General features: G+C 42.0%; 1 protein-coding gene across 1 annotated transcript in view; it reads right to left on the bottom strand.

Moving 5' to 3' along the window:
* Positions 1 to 497: 497 nt before the first annotated feature.
* Positions 498 to 17,134, bottom strand: part of ARHGAP5 (Rho GTPase activating protein 5) — a 133,618-nt gene continuing 116,981 nt past the window's right edge. The window contains exons 6-7 of the mRNA XM_030213780.1: positions 12,225 to 12,330; positions 498 to 3,177 (exon numbers count right to left, since the gene is read on the bottom strand). Coding sequence (XP_030069640.1) covers positions 2,862 to 3,177; positions 12,225 to 12,330 — 422 coding nt within the window. The 3' untranslated portion in view covers positions 498 to 2,861. The remainder of the gene's footprint in view (positions 3,178 to 12,224; positions 12,331 to 17,134) is intronic.

Genomic DNA, 17,134 nt, shown 5'->3' on the forward strand with positions numbered 1-17,134 from the left:
AGGCCTACCGCGGACCTACCATGCGTCAAAAGGGCACTACCATGGGACGTGCTGAGATATTCTGCGGTAGTTTGGCCAGCAGCGTGCACCAATCACTGTGCTAGAAAATAGTTTCTAGCTTGATGGGTGGAGAGTAGGCGTGACCTGCGGTAATCGGCTAGCGTGTGGCCATTATCGCGTACTACTTGATTAGTGCAGGAGCCCTGATCTTGGCGGTAATGGCCATGCACTAATGGGGAAATTAGGGCATGGCTATTAAAAATAGCCAAAAATAAAAAGAGGCAATTTTACTGCCATGCTAAAAGTGGCCAGGGCGCACGAGAAACCAACTCGCTAATCACAGCGCCGGCCACATTTTAGCATGGCTTACTAAAAGGACCCCTCAATGACCTACTGAATATTTTAATCAATAACTATAATGGAAATACAAATCAAAATTCCAAACTCTGGCCTTGAAGACACAAGTACCATTAAGGTAAAGATAGTACCCTGAAGTATTCACAGTGCAAAGGTTTATTCAAATCCTGCTTTCAGGTCTGCTTCAATACAAATAGTCAAGTTTCTCCTATGTATACAGTCCTCTGGTTTTTCTATAAAGATAGTACAAAAGTAGATTGTTTAGCAGCTTAGAAAATTTATAAAGCTCTTAAAAGTTTAATTTATCTTTGCTGTAGAACATGCCAACTAACAGCTATAAAATAAAAGCTATAATGATATAAAGTGTTACTAACTCAAAACAAAAGCCTTAGAGCGAGACCTTTTTATTACTGCAATTTATAGATTTCTTGTGTGCTTGACGATTGACAGGCTATTGTTAGAAAAATCATTTTCAAGAATATGTATGACAATATCAAGATAAATTATAATACAGATTCACTTCAACAGCAGCCTGGTTTAATGGTAACATATTGATCTGTACTGTTATCTACAATAATCATCCACGGCATAAGAACAATACCGAGGACATAATATTAAGAAAGGCAATTATAGTAATTTTCTTTTGTCTTAGAAAAAAATGAAACAAAATCAATTTCTTTGGAGATTTAACTTCTCCAAAGCATCTGTTTACTATAATACATAAGACTTTGTACATCATTATAAACAGAGACAATTAAGACTAAAAACAATTTTTCATTCAGTACATAAAACATACTAGCAGCTGAAAAGAATGACCCAAATTATATATTTGTGTTATTTGTGTGTCATTCTTTTTTATCAAGAAAGTCTACAGCAGGTATGTCTAACCTCAGCCCTTGCCAGGTTGGGTTTCCAGGACTTCCACAATGAATATGCATGAGATCTATTTACACACATTGGAGGCAGTGCATGCAAATAGATATCATGTATATTCATTAGGGAAATCCTGAAAACCCAACTGGATTGTGACCCTCGAGGATTGAGGTTGGACAACCCTGGTTTAGAGTCTGGTGCTGCACTATAAAATATACTGTTTTGATCTCCATCATTCTCTAACATCCAACCTGTCTGCTGCTTCAAATTATTAAAGTTTTTCTTTAAACAAAACAAACAAAAGCAGCATTTACAGCTAACTTGGTACCAACATAAAATATTATATTTATTTTTATATATATATTTATAGTTATCTATATATGTATATAGATGCAAAGCAAAATCTCAAAAATCTTGTTCTGAATTTATAGTACAACATTCCACAGAAAGAAATATGAATACAGTTATCTGATATTTATATATACACACACTCCAAAGAAGTTAATTGTCAGTACCCAAAAAACTTTATTGCTACATTAGCAATTTATTTTGTATATTTGTTAAGGGCCACATAAAAATAGATTTAAAGATTACCTTGACGTTCTATATTAAAACACTGTTTGGTTTTAAAGAATCTGACAACAGTTTAGGATTTATCTATGAAAATGTTAAATAACCTTATAAAAAAATATGGCATAAACTATTTCCTATAAGCTAAATTGATTTCCAAGAGGAGAAATAAAATCTAACTCATATTTGATTAAATTTCTAAGACCATCAGCGATCTTTGAAACATGCATCAGTATACATATTTTAAAAAAAAAAACGTTTAGGCAATGGAATACAATAAAAAAGGTGACATCCAACTTTTTTTTACACAATCATTAAAACTTATTTATCGCAAAGCAAATCATTAGTATTGTGCTGTAAGACAAATTACTTCCTACTTTCATACTTCTGCACATCTCCTTGATCACACCATCTACAGGATTCAGTTGAAGGTAAAAAGACTGAAAGGTGCAGAGTTATAACATTTTTACAGTGCATTTTGTCTTTTTATTTTTTTAAATAAAGAAAATGCACCACTCCAAGCAGTGTATTAGTGGCTGGGAGGTGACAACTATAGTTGTGTTTCAATTGCCCACACAATACATAAAAGGGAACAAAGTTGCCCAAAATATCACAATTAAATAACAAGTACAGCCATAAAACAGGCTGAAAAAAAGCACTGAATGATTCATAAATCGGATGCATTTTTATTTCTATAGAAAAATCTTTTTTAGTCACAATACAGTGTGCCAAAACTTGTCACATGAATAACATATTAACTGTTCATGCAGCAGCTGACCGGTGCTTAAGAGTAGTGTTTTCTTTTCTGATCAACACAAATTCAATCTTGCCTCAAAAAGAAAACCCTTTTCACTTCATTATACTTGCCACATGAAGTCCTGATCTGCAGCATGTAAGAACAAAAATATGCTTTGGAGGATTGGTTCACCTAATGCAAGGTCTGCCCTATTCTTTTGGGAGGAGTTACTATTTGCCATACAAAGCACAGAATGAAACCTGAAGCATGCATGACTTTCTGACTCCACTCACCCTTCCTATTAAATTATGCCCAAAAGGTCTGCTTATAAGTGGGGCTGTATAAGTTGAGGTTGAAGTGGTGGTGGTAAATGAAGTGGAACCAATGGTTCCACCAACTGTCCTGTAATGGAAGGCAGTGATGGTGCTGTTGAGTCTGACAAAGAGTTTGATGTTTCTACAATCTCTCCATTGTAAAAGAAAAACTGGCACTGTTGAATGAAGGTTTCAATCACAGACTGGTGTATCTTTGTAGTGGTAAAGAATTCCTTATTTTCAAAATCAGGTCTCATCAATGTTGGCCAGAAACAGATGGATAAATTATCAGCAGTCATTCGATTAATTTTATTTTGCTGGCTGACCCTGAAAATGGAAAGAAAAACACATTAGAAACACTTGATAACTAATGGCCAAAAACAATTTTTTTTCCCTTTAAAACTAAGGGCTCTGTTTACTAAGCCGTGCTGTGGGAACTCTAACTTTTTAGCACGTGCTAACAATAGACAGTTCAACTATAGTATCGTAAATTGAGGTTATAGTCAAACAACAATGTGATGTGAATGTATCAACTGGACTCTACCTTCAGCCTTGCAATCTTCCTCAAACAATGTAAACTTTGGAAACTAGTGCTGCTATGGCCCTAATATGGTTGGCTTTGACAAACACCTTGAAGGTAAATCCTACCATGATGTAAAAAAATGGGATACAGTCTACCACCCAACTGGAAACTCTGTTTTTTGTCACTGCACTCAATCTAAAAACAGGAGAACAAAACCTTGCAGCAAACAAGACAGACACAAACACAGCGGAGGTGACTAACTGGCCAGTCTTGAGAGGATGTGTGTTTTCAAACAGTGGATTCTTTAATACCAGACATATCTTTTAACTTACATCCTCTCAAAACTCCTGAAGCACGCTAAAACACAGTTCGTGTTGAGTTTCAAATGTTAAAAAACATTTGATACTTTCTCACTGTCTAGCTATTGTTTTTAGTCATCTTCGCTGTGTTTGTCACTGCACTGCCAGGTTTGTTGGGGTCTAAAGATTGTATGCACCTTCCATAAACTTGACACTACTCCGCATAAAAAGCAGCAGCTCTCCTACAAATCAAAGTAAGGGAATCTATTTTGCTCTAATGTGCAGGTGCTCTAAATGAAGGTGAAGATTTGGAAGTGGAAGTGCAATTCAACCTTAGGCAGGAATAAGGTGGACAAGTAACTAAGCAGTGGTTGCCAACCTTTTTTGAGCAAGAACCTTCAGAATAATGGGCAAAGTGCCTCTGGAAGCCTCCAAACCAGTACTTCTCAACTTTTTTTTTTAATTAATCTTTTGTGGCATACTTTTGAGTCTTCATCATCAGGGAACACCAAGCCAAATTATGTACTATCACCATCACAATCTCCCACAAACAAGAGGAGAGCAGCATTTACCTGTGTTTGTCTTGTACTGCTAGCTTCAATCTGATATAACATAGTGTAACATAGTAGATGACGGCAGAAAAAGACCTGCACGGTCCATCCAGTCTGCCCAACAAGATAACTCATATTTGCTGCTTTTTGTGTATACCCTACTTTGATTTGTACCTGTGCTCTTCAGGGCACAGACCATATAAGTCTGCCCAGCACTATCCCCGCCTCCCAACCACCAGCCCCTCCTCCCAACCACCGGCTCTGGCATAGACCGTACAAGTCTGCCCAGCACTATCCCCGCCTCCCAACCACCAGCCCCTCCTCCCAACCACCGGCTCTGGCACAGACCGTACAAGTCTGTCCAGCACTATCCCCGCCTCCCAACCACCAGTCCCGCTATCCACCACCGGCTCTGGCACAGACCGTACAAGTCTGCCCAGCACTATCCCCGCCTCCCAACCACCAGCCCCGCCTCCCGATCTTGACTAAGCTCCTGAGGATCCATTCCTTCGGCACAGGATCCCTTTATGCTTATCCCACGCATGTTTGAATTCCGTTACCGTTTTCATTTCCACCACCTCCCGCGGGAGGGCATTCCAAGCATCCACTACTCTCTCCGTGAAAAAATACTTTCTGACATTTTTCTTGAGTCTGCCCCCCCTTCAATCTCATTTCATGTCCTCTCGTTCTACCACCTTCCCATCTCCGGAAAAGGTTCGTTTGCGGATTAATACCTTTCAAATATTTGAACGTCTGTATCATATCACCCCTGTTTCTCCTTTCCTCCAGAGTATACATGTTTAGTTCAGCAAGTCTCTCCTCATATGTTGTTTAGTTCAGCAAGTCTGATGTTTGAATAATGGGGTCAGCAGATCTCAACACTGCAGGGTCCTGAACATACAGACATCAGATTGAAGTCAATTGAGGAAGTAAACAGGTAAGAAACAATGGGCTCCTCCTATCAGTAAGATGAAAAGCAGGAAGGGAAGGATACCAGATTTCTAGTGGGTTAATCTAGGATACTTCTTCTCTGTAGTGAGCAGGTCATTCTGGTGGGGAGAGGGGTAATAAGGGACAGCCTATAGACTGTGTCCTTGGAAAATTGTAGCAGTCTACCTCAAACTATATCTAAAAGCACATTCTTTTAAGTTCCGTTACCACAAAATATTTTTCGGCCTGATACAAAAGCCTCAGGGCTGGTGCATATGTCCTACATACAAGAGAATTAATTATACACACCAGAAAAAAAAAATCAAATTAGTCAACACAATCTAGTTATTTCCAACTCATATATTCTATGTGGGAGTTACATCCATGTCAGAACTTTTGAACTGCATTTTAGAGCATCCAACTTACTCTAATTACCAGACTGAAAATAAAATGTGTTTGTCTTTGTTACCTCAGTGTTTTCTTTTTACTCCAATCATATTATCTCAATCTTTTTTCTCTTTCTGTTTTCACTCATTTATTTCTTTTAACTCCTCTTCAATGTTCTCCTTTCCATTTTACTTTTCTTCTATCACGTTATCTTTTATTTCTCCTTTGATCTGTAACATTTTAATTTTTTTTCCTTTTATCTCCTTTTCCTCCATTACTCTCTTCTCTACCTCTAATCTCTTACCGTCCAGTTCTCCCCTTTTTAGCACTTGCCCCCAACCTCTCCATCTTCCTCTGACTGGGTCTCCTACATTAATCTCCTGCTCTCTGGCTCCTTTCTCTATTGCCACCCTTTCTCTCTCACCACTCTCCACCTTGTCCTACATCGACTCTGTCCCCTCACCCTTCTTTCTCTCAACCATTTAATTTCACTCACTATCTCACATCCTTCCATCCTTTCTGGTTTGCCTACACCATCCTCAATTATCTTCTAATCACTCTCTCAGATTCATTTTTATCCCCAATGATCCTCTTACATAATCTTCTCTTCTCCCAATATCCTCCCCCTCTGACTCCTCCATCATATACCTTTTTCATAACTAATTCAAGCTCTCTCACACATTTCTTCCCCATCAACTGTGTGTGTGTATGAATCACTCACCCTCTGATGTTTCCCTCTTCACAATCACCACTTCTGTCTCTCATACCGCCAAACCTCTTCTCACTATCTGTCACTACTGGCTTTCTGTTACCTTTTTCTATCTTCTTCTTCCTCTCTCTGATATCTTCTCTATTACAATGTCTATCCCAACTCAATACTATATATTTCTCTCTCTCACATCTTCTCCCTCCATTTAATTTCACTCACCCTCTATCATTTCTACTCCCTTTTTACCAGCTCTCTTGCCCCTGTATGTCTCCATCATACACACCCCTCTCCTTTATATGATTCTTACTCACTCACTCAGCTCTCTCTCACTTCCTCTATTTTGCACCCTTAATCTCAGTTCTCATACACCTACTAAAAAATATAAGGCAGCATGGATCTTGGAGAGCAAAGTGTTTCCAAAGAGTCCAACTTTGCATTGACTTCAAGGTGAGAAGAAGATAGCATTCACCTGGAATTTATCCCTTTGTTTCAGGATTTACATCCTCTCTCCCACAAAAACAGCTTTAAATCATAGCTACAAGTCCTCTCCCCCTTCTCCTGCTGGCTACAAAGAACTCCTGGGGAAAGGAAATGAGGAGCTGGAGTTGCTGTAATAGGGCAAAGTAAAAGACCACTTGCTCTAAACCTTCCTCTTCTGTCCCCTTGTATGTCTTCCCCTCACCCACCCCCACAAAAACAATCCTGAAGAGAAAGAGAAAGTACTGTAGGGTCTGCTCCAGCACACTTCCTACCCTTCTATTCATCAATAACAGAAGTGAATGGGCAGGTAGGAAGCAAAGTGGTCGGCTCTTTGCTCTATCAACTCCATGTTCACCCTCTCTTATCACATTTCCCTTCATGCTACATGGGAAGTGAAGTGAGCAGAAAGGGTTGTTCTCTGAAGCACTGCCCAACAGAGATGGGGCATGAGCCTCAAGAGCCTATGTCTTGCCATGCGATTGAGTGGCAACACCGGTAATTGGGAAGCAAAACTAGTTATGGGCAGACTTATACGGTCTGCGCCCTGATCGTGACTGAATAGATATGGACGGGCTGCAGTGTAAATTTTAAGGGGCTTCAACGTTAACTTCATAAATTTTAGTACAAGAACAGTGGGCAGACTTCTACGGTCTGTGCCCTGAATATGTCAAGGAGAAATCAAACTCGGGTATACATATAAAGTATCACATACCATGTAAAATGAGTTTATCTTGTTGGGCGGACTGGATGGACCATACAGGTCTTTATCTGCTGTCATTTACTATGTTAGTATGTCCTTGGCAGTCACCACCAAGACACAATGGTTTAGAACCACTTCTCTAAACTTCAACAGGTGGATAATACTCAGAACAAAACACTCAGCCTCAATTAACTCCTTAGAACCTCCACCACCTAAGTAAGTCTCCATCTCACCAGGCTCAGATATAGCTATTAGATTATATATTTTTTTTAGTTTCTAGCTCACAATATTTTAATAATGTTCAGATTTCAAGAAAGGAGTGCTTAGTGAAGGGAAGGTCATGAATTCAAGGGATTTCAGTACTTAAACGGAGAGGTCAATATGGCCCTTTCTTTGAAACAAATGCAAAAACAGCTTTGATTCAGGAAATTATTTGAAAAAAAAAAATGCTATGGACTAATGAAGTTATCTGCTTTATCTGCTGCTGGAACAGGTAACATGCAGTAAGTTATGAGTATTACCTACAAAGAACAGTTCACCCACATTCCCCACTGCATTTCACACTATGCTGTTAGCAAGGCCTCAAGTTAACTTTTAGTGCAGCTGCGCATTAGAGTGCATGCTAATTCTTGTGTTAACTGGTTAACACATTTTAGTAAAAGGCCTCCTATATGTGTTGTCATACTATAGCCTCACAAAACCTGTTAAAATGCAGCTCAAGAGCAGGTGTAAAGGTATATGGCTGAAGTGTGCACATAGGTGTATATTTTATATTTTGTAACTACATGTGTACTTCATGACTTCATTTGAACATTGTCCAGTCCCCCCTTTTAGGATTGTAAACCGCTCAGATAAACTGTTTGATGTGCAGGATAACAAGCACTAAAACTTGGAAACTCTCACCAGACATTTTCTAGACAAACTTATGTTGCATCAGACTTCTGGTGGGAATCTGCTCTTTAGAGTAAAAGGATGCGATGCAGAAGACTCTGTTTATTCTTTGCCCATCCATTCTGGGGATATTCTCAATGACTGTTCGGACATTTGAGAAAACTAAGAAGGTGGCATAACACTGATCCTTGATTCCCAAGTGTTCTCCCTCTGAAACTGGTAGTATTTCAATGTTGGGTTTATCAAGCTTAGTAAGATCAGGGGGGACTGTGCATTTCGTGGAGAAGGTGTTGGCAAGCAGGAGAGCAGGAATTCACAGTGGAATTCCTCCCAAAGGTTCCAGCCATTTTGGGAGTGGAAGTGCGGGAGCGTGATATCATCACTACATGGCCCGGAACACTTTAAATATCAGCAGTGCATGCAGCACGCGACCGCATAGCTCTTTTTAACTTTCATATTAAGGGGAATATAAGTTCTAAAGCAAGGGAGTGAAACTGCAATCTCATTAGTTCACAACCAATCAGGTTTTTAGGATTTCCTAATGAATGTGCAAGAGATATATCTGCATGCCTTAGGTTCCCCAGCATAAAGTTGTGGTAGATCTCTGAAGTCTGAACTTTGAATGATCAGGCTTTTAAAGATTTGTAGCTTCATTGGGTGTGGTGATGGCCCCATTCTCTGGCAACAAATTCCATAGCTTAATTACAGGTTGCATGAAGACATATTTTCTCTAATTTGTTTTAAATTTGGTACTTAGTTGCTTCATTGCATGCCCCCCAGTGCCTGTATATTTGAAAACATTAAACAAGTGATTCACATCTACCCATTCCATTCCACAGTATTTTATAGACCTCTATCATATCTCCCTTCAGCAGTCTTTTCCAAGCTGAAGAACCTAGGCTCTTTAGCCTTTTCTCATAGGGAAATCATCCCATCCCCTTTATCATTTTTGTCGCTCTTCTCTGTTCAACTTCCATGCTGTGTCCTTTATTTCAATCCAAAGTGCTTAAAGTTGGAAATATCTAAAACCTGCAAAGGGGAAGAACTTCCAGACTTTTTAGAAGAGGAAACCAGTTCTGCTGAAGCCAATAGAGGGCTATGAGAATCATGGCACTTGGCCTCTGTTGAAATGACAAAGACATCTGTTGAGGTGGTTTTTAGTAAAAGTAAAAAATCCTCTTACAGAAGATTCTTAACTAACAGATTTTTGCCAGAGGAGGCCCTCTTCTGATCCGTCTGAACCAGAAGCAAATCTTTTCTCAACTTCTGTAGTGATTTGATTTATTGGTACTTAATTAATTGCCTTTTGTCACAAGGAGAACAGTAAAAAGAGTGGTTGTAAAGACAATTCAAACAATCCTTGCAGGCTCAAGGAGACATATGAGCACAATGCTCGTATTTGCTCTGGTTATGATCTGCAACCATACAGGTTAATTACTTAAAATATGTGTCAACATTCTGGGTCTGAACTATGATTTTGATGACATGACAAAAGTTAAAAAAAAAACAATGTTGGAAGAAACAAGGCAATTTATAGAATAAACGTAATTAGAAGAGCTTTGTAGTATCCATTCAGCTGAGCACAAAAAAACAAATCTGCGGAGCTGAGGAAACTACTGCGCATGGGAAGAGCCATCTATACTCAGAAATTTACATTAGGTTCTAAGCTCTGGGACTGCTGTTCTGTCCCAGTAACATGGCATGTTGTCATCCACTGGGTGCCTGAATCAATCCTGCTTATTGACAGAAAAAAAAGCTTCTACACCTTAGCTCAACTTCTAGAAGCTTTTCTTAGACTCACCATGCATGTGCTGCACTTCCTACCCTGTACTGTAATAGAGGACCTCTGCATTAAGATATATGAGGACTTGCATCCTGCTGTCCAGAAACAACATCTGCTACTGGGATCTCTAAACTCCTTCCTAAGATTGGCTCTTGAGTAACCAATTGTCCAGGCAGGGAGATACATGCAATTCCAAGTTTATGCATGTGTGTGGCTACCATGAACATGCCATGGAGCTGATGAAGAGCAGGATGCAATACTGGTAGTAGTATCTCCCTATTACAAATCTGAAATATTTCCAGAGGCAGGGAGTTATCTCTATATGGGTGTATGCATCCTTTAGGTTGACAAAACAATCATTATCGTTTTGGCGGAGGCTGAGGAGCACAGTGAGACTTCTGGGTCCTCTGCTGTCTTGGAAAAGAGCAAGAACCCTGTTGGGATTGCAGCAAATGAGAGTGAAGAGGGCATATACTACTTTGAAAGCAGCAGAGACTTTTCTGGACTCCCAATGGCAAACTTCCTAAAGAAAGAGACTGGTAGTCTGAAGTGGAGTGGGAAAGGGATTTGACATTATCTCTGAAAAGATTGTCACCCATGCAGGGAATATCAGTGAGCTTTTCCTGCATGTTATAAGAGGTTTCAAGGCTGTAGCCATTGCAGAAGCTCTCAATTATGTCTCAAAAACATAAAGGTCAACCTGATTGTGTGTTTTCTACATTTCTTCCTTTTACCTACTAAGGATCTGAGTTCAGCAGATTTTTCCTAAGGAAGCATCTGCAAACTCTTCAATCTTATGCAAATTGTTTTGCATGTACTGGCCCATGAAAATCTAGATAGAATCTATGCAGGAAGAGAAAACAGCTTTATGAAAAACAATTTTTAATAAGCCTTATTTACCACTTTATATTATAATATTAAAGTGGCCTACAATAAAGGAAAGAAAACAAAGCTAGAGAAAGCCAGTGAGCAAAAGAAAATAAGAGAAAGGATAAGAAATAAAGGAGAGTGCAGAAAATGAAGAAAACAGGTATAACAGCTCCCACAGATCAGCCGAGAGGGACCAATTTTGCAACTGCCATGGAAAAGAGCAATGTTTTAAGACCTATCTTAAGCTTTTAAGTAGGAACTAGAATGCAGCACCAAAACTTAATGTGTACATGGGACTTGGACTTCCTACTGTTGCAGACAGAATACTAGTCTCTATGAACTTTTGGTTTAACCAAGTATGATATAACATATCCCAGAGAGCTAAATTCTATATACTGAGCCTAAAAAAAATTAAAAAAAATTGTTGCTGAAAAAATAACAAGCAGTGCTTCTATAAACTGCGCTTAAAGTTAGGCGTGGTTTATAGAATAACACACCCGGGAATCACATCTAACTTCAGGCACAGTCATTTGTACCAACTGAAACATGGTGCAAATCCTCACGCCTAACCCCCTTATTCTATAACTATGTTGTAAATTCTAGGAATGCTCCTGATCTGCACATGACCTTCCCATTTCCACACCCCCTTTTCAGACTTGCACAGATCTGGCACCTAAATTTACACATGCTAACTGCTAATGAAATCCAATTAGCATCACTAATTGCTTGTTAGGATGTCAATTGACACTAATTTCCTCATTATTCAATTAAGTTGCACATGCAAATTGGGCATACACCCTAATTTGCACATGCGACTCAAAGCGCCATATATATAATCCGGGAGAGAATGTAGAGTTTGGAATTAAGACATCCAGGTTGGGATGTACTCAATTTCGGTGGTATTTTAGAAAAAGACCATGCTGTTCATTCTGAGTATCAGGACAGGCAGCTTCCACATAAGAGGTACTGACACCTATATATGAAAGTGATGATTTCACAACTTCCATGTGAAAAGTGACTTTCACATCTAGCTGCCCCATTTTAGAAAGTGCCACGAATTAACTAATGAGGACTAAGTTTCTTTTGAAATATTAACATTAAAAATGGATGGATTTTCAATAATTCATCAGTTGCATGAATGCTATGAGGTAGTTTAGTTCCTTATTTGATATACATTTCTTCATTTGTAAATCTATTGTGTAATTCCCAAACAATTTCTAGTTTTAAAATAAAAAAAAAACAGAAGCAAACCTGTTCAGATGCGTTATGATACATTTGAATACATCGTAGTTTACAGAAGGAAATTTCTTCACAATTTCTTTCAATGCATTTAGTCTGTCTACCTTATCCAATATTTCTGTAAGAAAAAAAGAAAGATGTTTAACACTCCATATCTAGCAATTGACAAAGCCACTTTATCAATACTCTGGTTCAAGATTCAATCGAAATGCACTTCTCACAAAATATCACCCACAAGTTAATCGCAGTTAACTCTGCAATTAATGAATTATTAATGATTAAAAAATGAATTGAAATAAAAAATAATCATGTTGCAATGTCTGACTCTTCCAAACCTCTCTTCTGCCATCTTCTACTCCCAACCCCTGTCCTTAGCATGATCTGTCATCGTTCCCCCCACCTGCAATTCAACATCACCCCCCACCCGCACCAGTCTACCTAAAAGGGGTCTTCTAGTGGTCCCTGGGCAGAGGTAGCGCTGCACATATGCTGCCTGCAGCCTGGTCCGAAGCCTTCCCTCTGACCTGTATCACCTATGCTGAAACAGAAGTGATGTCACAGGAGGCGGGACAGGCCAGAGGAAAAGCTTCAGACCAGGCTGCTGGCAACATATATGCAACACTGCTTCTGCTAGGGATTAACAATCTTTAAGATAGACCTGGGGGGGGGGGGAGCAAAGATGCCAAACCTTGGGTGGGTGAGAGGGGAATGAACTGCAGACCCATAAGCAGAACTGGAGGGGCCACCAGTGGAAGCTATGCTGAGGTGGTGAGCTTCAGCAGCTACGGAAAGAGCTTGGATGCTCCTCTCCATCAAGTTTGTGTCACTGCTCATGGGGGTGGAGGGGTGGGAGAGAGCTATAATGGACCTGGGGGGAGAAAAGGAAGAGAAAGGGAGAAATGTTGGCTCTAGGGTTGGAGGGAGATTAGCAGTCCTTTAAAGGGAAGGAGGACAGGATTTGATATATATATGGTTAATAGTTATGGTTTATTCAAACTTGTCAAATCATAGTAACAAAGTAGATAACAACAGATAAAGACCTGTACGGTCTATCTAGTCTGCCCAACAAGATAGGAAAGACCCAGACAAGCACACGGCACAGCCATAATCACATCAGTTTGCAAAAGTAGGAACTATTCTATAACACAGAATACAAAAAAGTACCCCAATTCAATTGGGTTTTTTTTAAACAAAGAAATTCAAGGCGATATACAATAAAGACAAATCTCAGAAAAGAACTCCAATAAAATCACAGGAAAGCAAACCATTTGTAACAAGAACACATTCAAACATCTTGGCAATAAACAGCATTTCACATTTTATCCAATTTGCACCTGGAGCAAAGCGAATGCTACATACCTGTAGAAGGTATTCTCCGAGGACAGCAGGCTGATTATTCTCACGAATGGGTGACGTCCACGGCAGCCCCTCCGATTGGAGATCTTCACTAGCAACAGCGTTTGCTAGCCCTCGCATGCGCGACCGTCTTTCTGCCCGAATGCGCTCGTGTTCGTCAGTCCAGTACATAGCAAAGACATAGACAAGGGAAGACACAACTCCAAAGGGGAGGCAGGCGGGTTGGTGAGAACAATCAGCCTGCTGTCCTCGGAGAATACCTTCTACAGGTATGTAGCATTCGCTTTCCCAGAGGACAAGCAGGCTGCTTGTTCTCACGAATGGGGTATACCTAGCCCCCAGGCTCACTCAAAACAACAAACAGGGTCAATTGGGCCTCGCAACGGCGAGGACATAACTGAGATTGACCTAAACTTATCCAACTAACAGAGTGCAGCCTGGAATAGAATAAAAATGGGCCTTGGGGGGGGGGGGGGGGGGTGGTGGAGTTGGATTCTAAACCCCAAACAGATTCTGCAGCACCGACTGCCCGAACCGACTGTCGCGTCGGGTATCCTGCTGAAGGCAGTAATGAGATGTGAATGTGTGGACGGATGACCACGTTGCAGCCTTGCAAATCTCTTCAGTAGTGGCTGACTTCAAGTGGGCCACTGACGCTACCATGGCTCTAACATTATGAGCCGTGACATGACCCTCAAGAGTCAGCCCAGACTGGGCATAAGCGAAGGAAATGCAATCTGCTAGCCAATTGGATATGGTGCGTTTCCCGACAGCCACTCCCCTTCTGTTGGGATCAAAAGAAACAAACATTTGGGCGGACTGTCTGTGGGGCTGTGTCTGCTCCAGATAGAAGGCCAATTGCTCGCTTGCAGTCCAATGTGTGCAGCTGGCGTTCAGCAGGGCGGTTATGAGGACGGGGAAAGAATGTTGGCAAGACAATTGACTGGTTCAGATGGAACTCCGACACCACCTTCGGCAAGAACCTAGGGTGAGTACGGAGGACTACTCTGTTATGATGAAATTTGGTATAAGGAGCATGAGCTACCAAGGCTTGAAGCTCACTGACTCTGCGAGCTGAAGTAACTGCCACCAAGAAAATGACCTTCCAGGTCAAGTACTTCAGATGGCATGAATTCAATGGCTCGAAAGGAGTTTTCATCAGCTGGGTGAGAACGACATTGAGATCCCATGACACTGTAGGAGGTTTGATGGGGGGGCTTTGACAAAAGCAAACCTTTCATAAAGCGAACTAAAGGCTGTCCCGAGATCGGCTTACCTTCCACACGGTAATCGTATGCACTAATCGCACTAAGGTGAACTCTTACAGAGCTGGTCTTAAGACCAGACTCAGATAAGTGCAGAAGGTATTCAAGCAGGGTATGTGTAGGACAAGAGCGAGGATCTAGGGCCTTGCTGTCACACCAGACGGCAAACCTCCGCCATAGAAAGAAGTAACTCTTTTTAGTGGAATCTTTCCTGGAAGCAAGCAAGACCCGAGAGACACCCTTGGAGAGACCCAAGGAGGAGGAGTGGCCTAGTGGTTAGGGTGGTGGACTTTGGTCCTGGGGAACTGAGGAACTGAGTTCGATTCCCACTTCAGGCACAGGCAGCTCCTTGTGACTCTGGGCAAGTCACTTAACCCTCCATTGCCCCATGCAAGCCGCATTGAGCCTGCCATGAGTGGGAAAGCGCGGGGTACAAATGTAAAAAAAAAAGGAGGCAAAATCTACACTCTCAACATCCAGGCCGTGAGAGCCAGAGACTGGAGGTTGGGATGCAGAAGAGCCCCCTCGTTCTGAGTAATGAGGGTCGGAAAACACTCCAATCTCCAGGGAAACAGATCTGACGCGGCCAGAAAGGAGCGATCAGAATCATCGTGCCTCGGTCTTGCCTGAGTTTCAGCAAAGTCTTTCCCACCAAAGGTATGGGAGGATAAGCATACAGGAGGCCTTCCCCCCCAATCCAGGAGAAAGGCATCGGACGCTAGTCTGCCGTGGGCCTGAAGTCTGGAACAGAACTGAGGGACCTTGTGGTTGGCTCAGGTAGCAAAGAGATCCACCAAGGGAGTGCCCCACGCTTGGAAGATCTCGTGTACCACTTTGGAATTGAGCGACCACTCGTGAGGTTGCATGATCCTGCTCAACCTGTCGGCCAGACTGTTGTTTACGCCTGTCAGATATGTGGCCTGAAGACACATGCCGTATCGGCGAGCCCAAAGCCACATTCTGACGGCCTCCTGACACAGAGGGCGAGATCCGGTGCCCCCCTGCTTGTTGATGTAATCCATGGCAACCTGGTTGTCTGTCTGAATTTGAATAATTTGGTGGGACAGCCGATTCCTGAAAGCCCTTAGAACGTTCCAGACGGCTCGTAACTCCAGGAGATTGATCTGTAGACCTTGTTCCTGGAGGGGCCAACTCCCTTGGGTGTGAAGCCCATCGACATGAGCTCCCCATCCCAGGAGAGATGCATCTGTCGTCAGCACTTTTTGCGGCTGAGGAATTTGGAAGGGATGTCCCAGAGGTAAATTGGACCCAATTGTCCACCACTGCAGGGATTGAAGAAAACTGGTGGGCAGCTGGACTACATCCTCTAGATCCCCAGCAGCTTGGTACCACTGGGAAGCTAGGGTCCATTGAGCTGATCTCATGTGAAGACGGGCCATGGGAGTCACATGAACTGTGGAGGCATGTGGCCGAGCAATCTCAACATCTGCCGAGCTGTGATCTGCTGAGACGTCCGCACCCAGGAAACAAGGGACAGGAAGGTAGGCACGAGCTGTCTGAGAATCCAGCAGAGCTCCTATGAATTCGAGTTTTTGAACTGGAAGAAGGTGGGACTTTGGATAATTTATCACAAACCCTAGTAGCTCCAGGAGTCGAATAGTCATCTGCATGGACTGTAGAGCTCCTGCCTCGGAGGTGTTCTTCACCAGCCAATCGTCGAGGTAAGGGAACACGTGCACTCCCAGTCTGCATAGAGACGCCGCCACGACAGCCAGGCATTTTGTGAACACCCTGGGCGCGGAGGCGAGACCAAAGGGTAGCACACAATACTGAAAGTGCCGTGTTCCCAGACGGAATCAAAGATACTGTCTGTGAGCTGACAGTATCGGGATATGAGTGTAAGCATCCTTTAAGTCCAGAGAGCATAGCCAATCGTTTTCCTGAATCATGGGGAGAAGGGTGCCCAGGGAAAGCATCCTGAACTTTTCTCGGACCAGATATTTGTTCAGGGTCCTTAGGTCTAGGATGGGACGCATCCCCCCTGTTTTCTTTTCCACAAGGAATACCTGGAATAGAATCCCAGCCCTTCTTGCCCCGGTGGCACAGGCTCGACCGCATTGGCGCTGAGAAGGGCGGAGAGTTCCTCTGCAAGTACCTGCTTGTGCTGGAAGCTGAAGGACTGAGCTCCCGATGGGCAATTTGAAGGCTTCGTGACCAAATTGAGGGAGTATCCTAGCCGGACTATTTGAAGAACCCACTGGTCGGAGGTTATGAGAGGCCACCTTTGGTAAAAGATAGACTCTCGGGAGGAGAAAGCTGTCTTTCAGGGGAATGAGTGGG

This window comes from Microcaecilia unicolor, chromosome 9, assembly GCF_901765095.1.
Source record: "Microcaecilia unicolor chromosome 9, aMicUni1.1, whole genome shotgun sequence".
NCBI classification, from domain to species: Eukaryota; Metazoa; Chordata; class Amphibia; order Gymnophiona; family Siphonopidae; genus Microcaecilia; species Microcaecilia unicolor.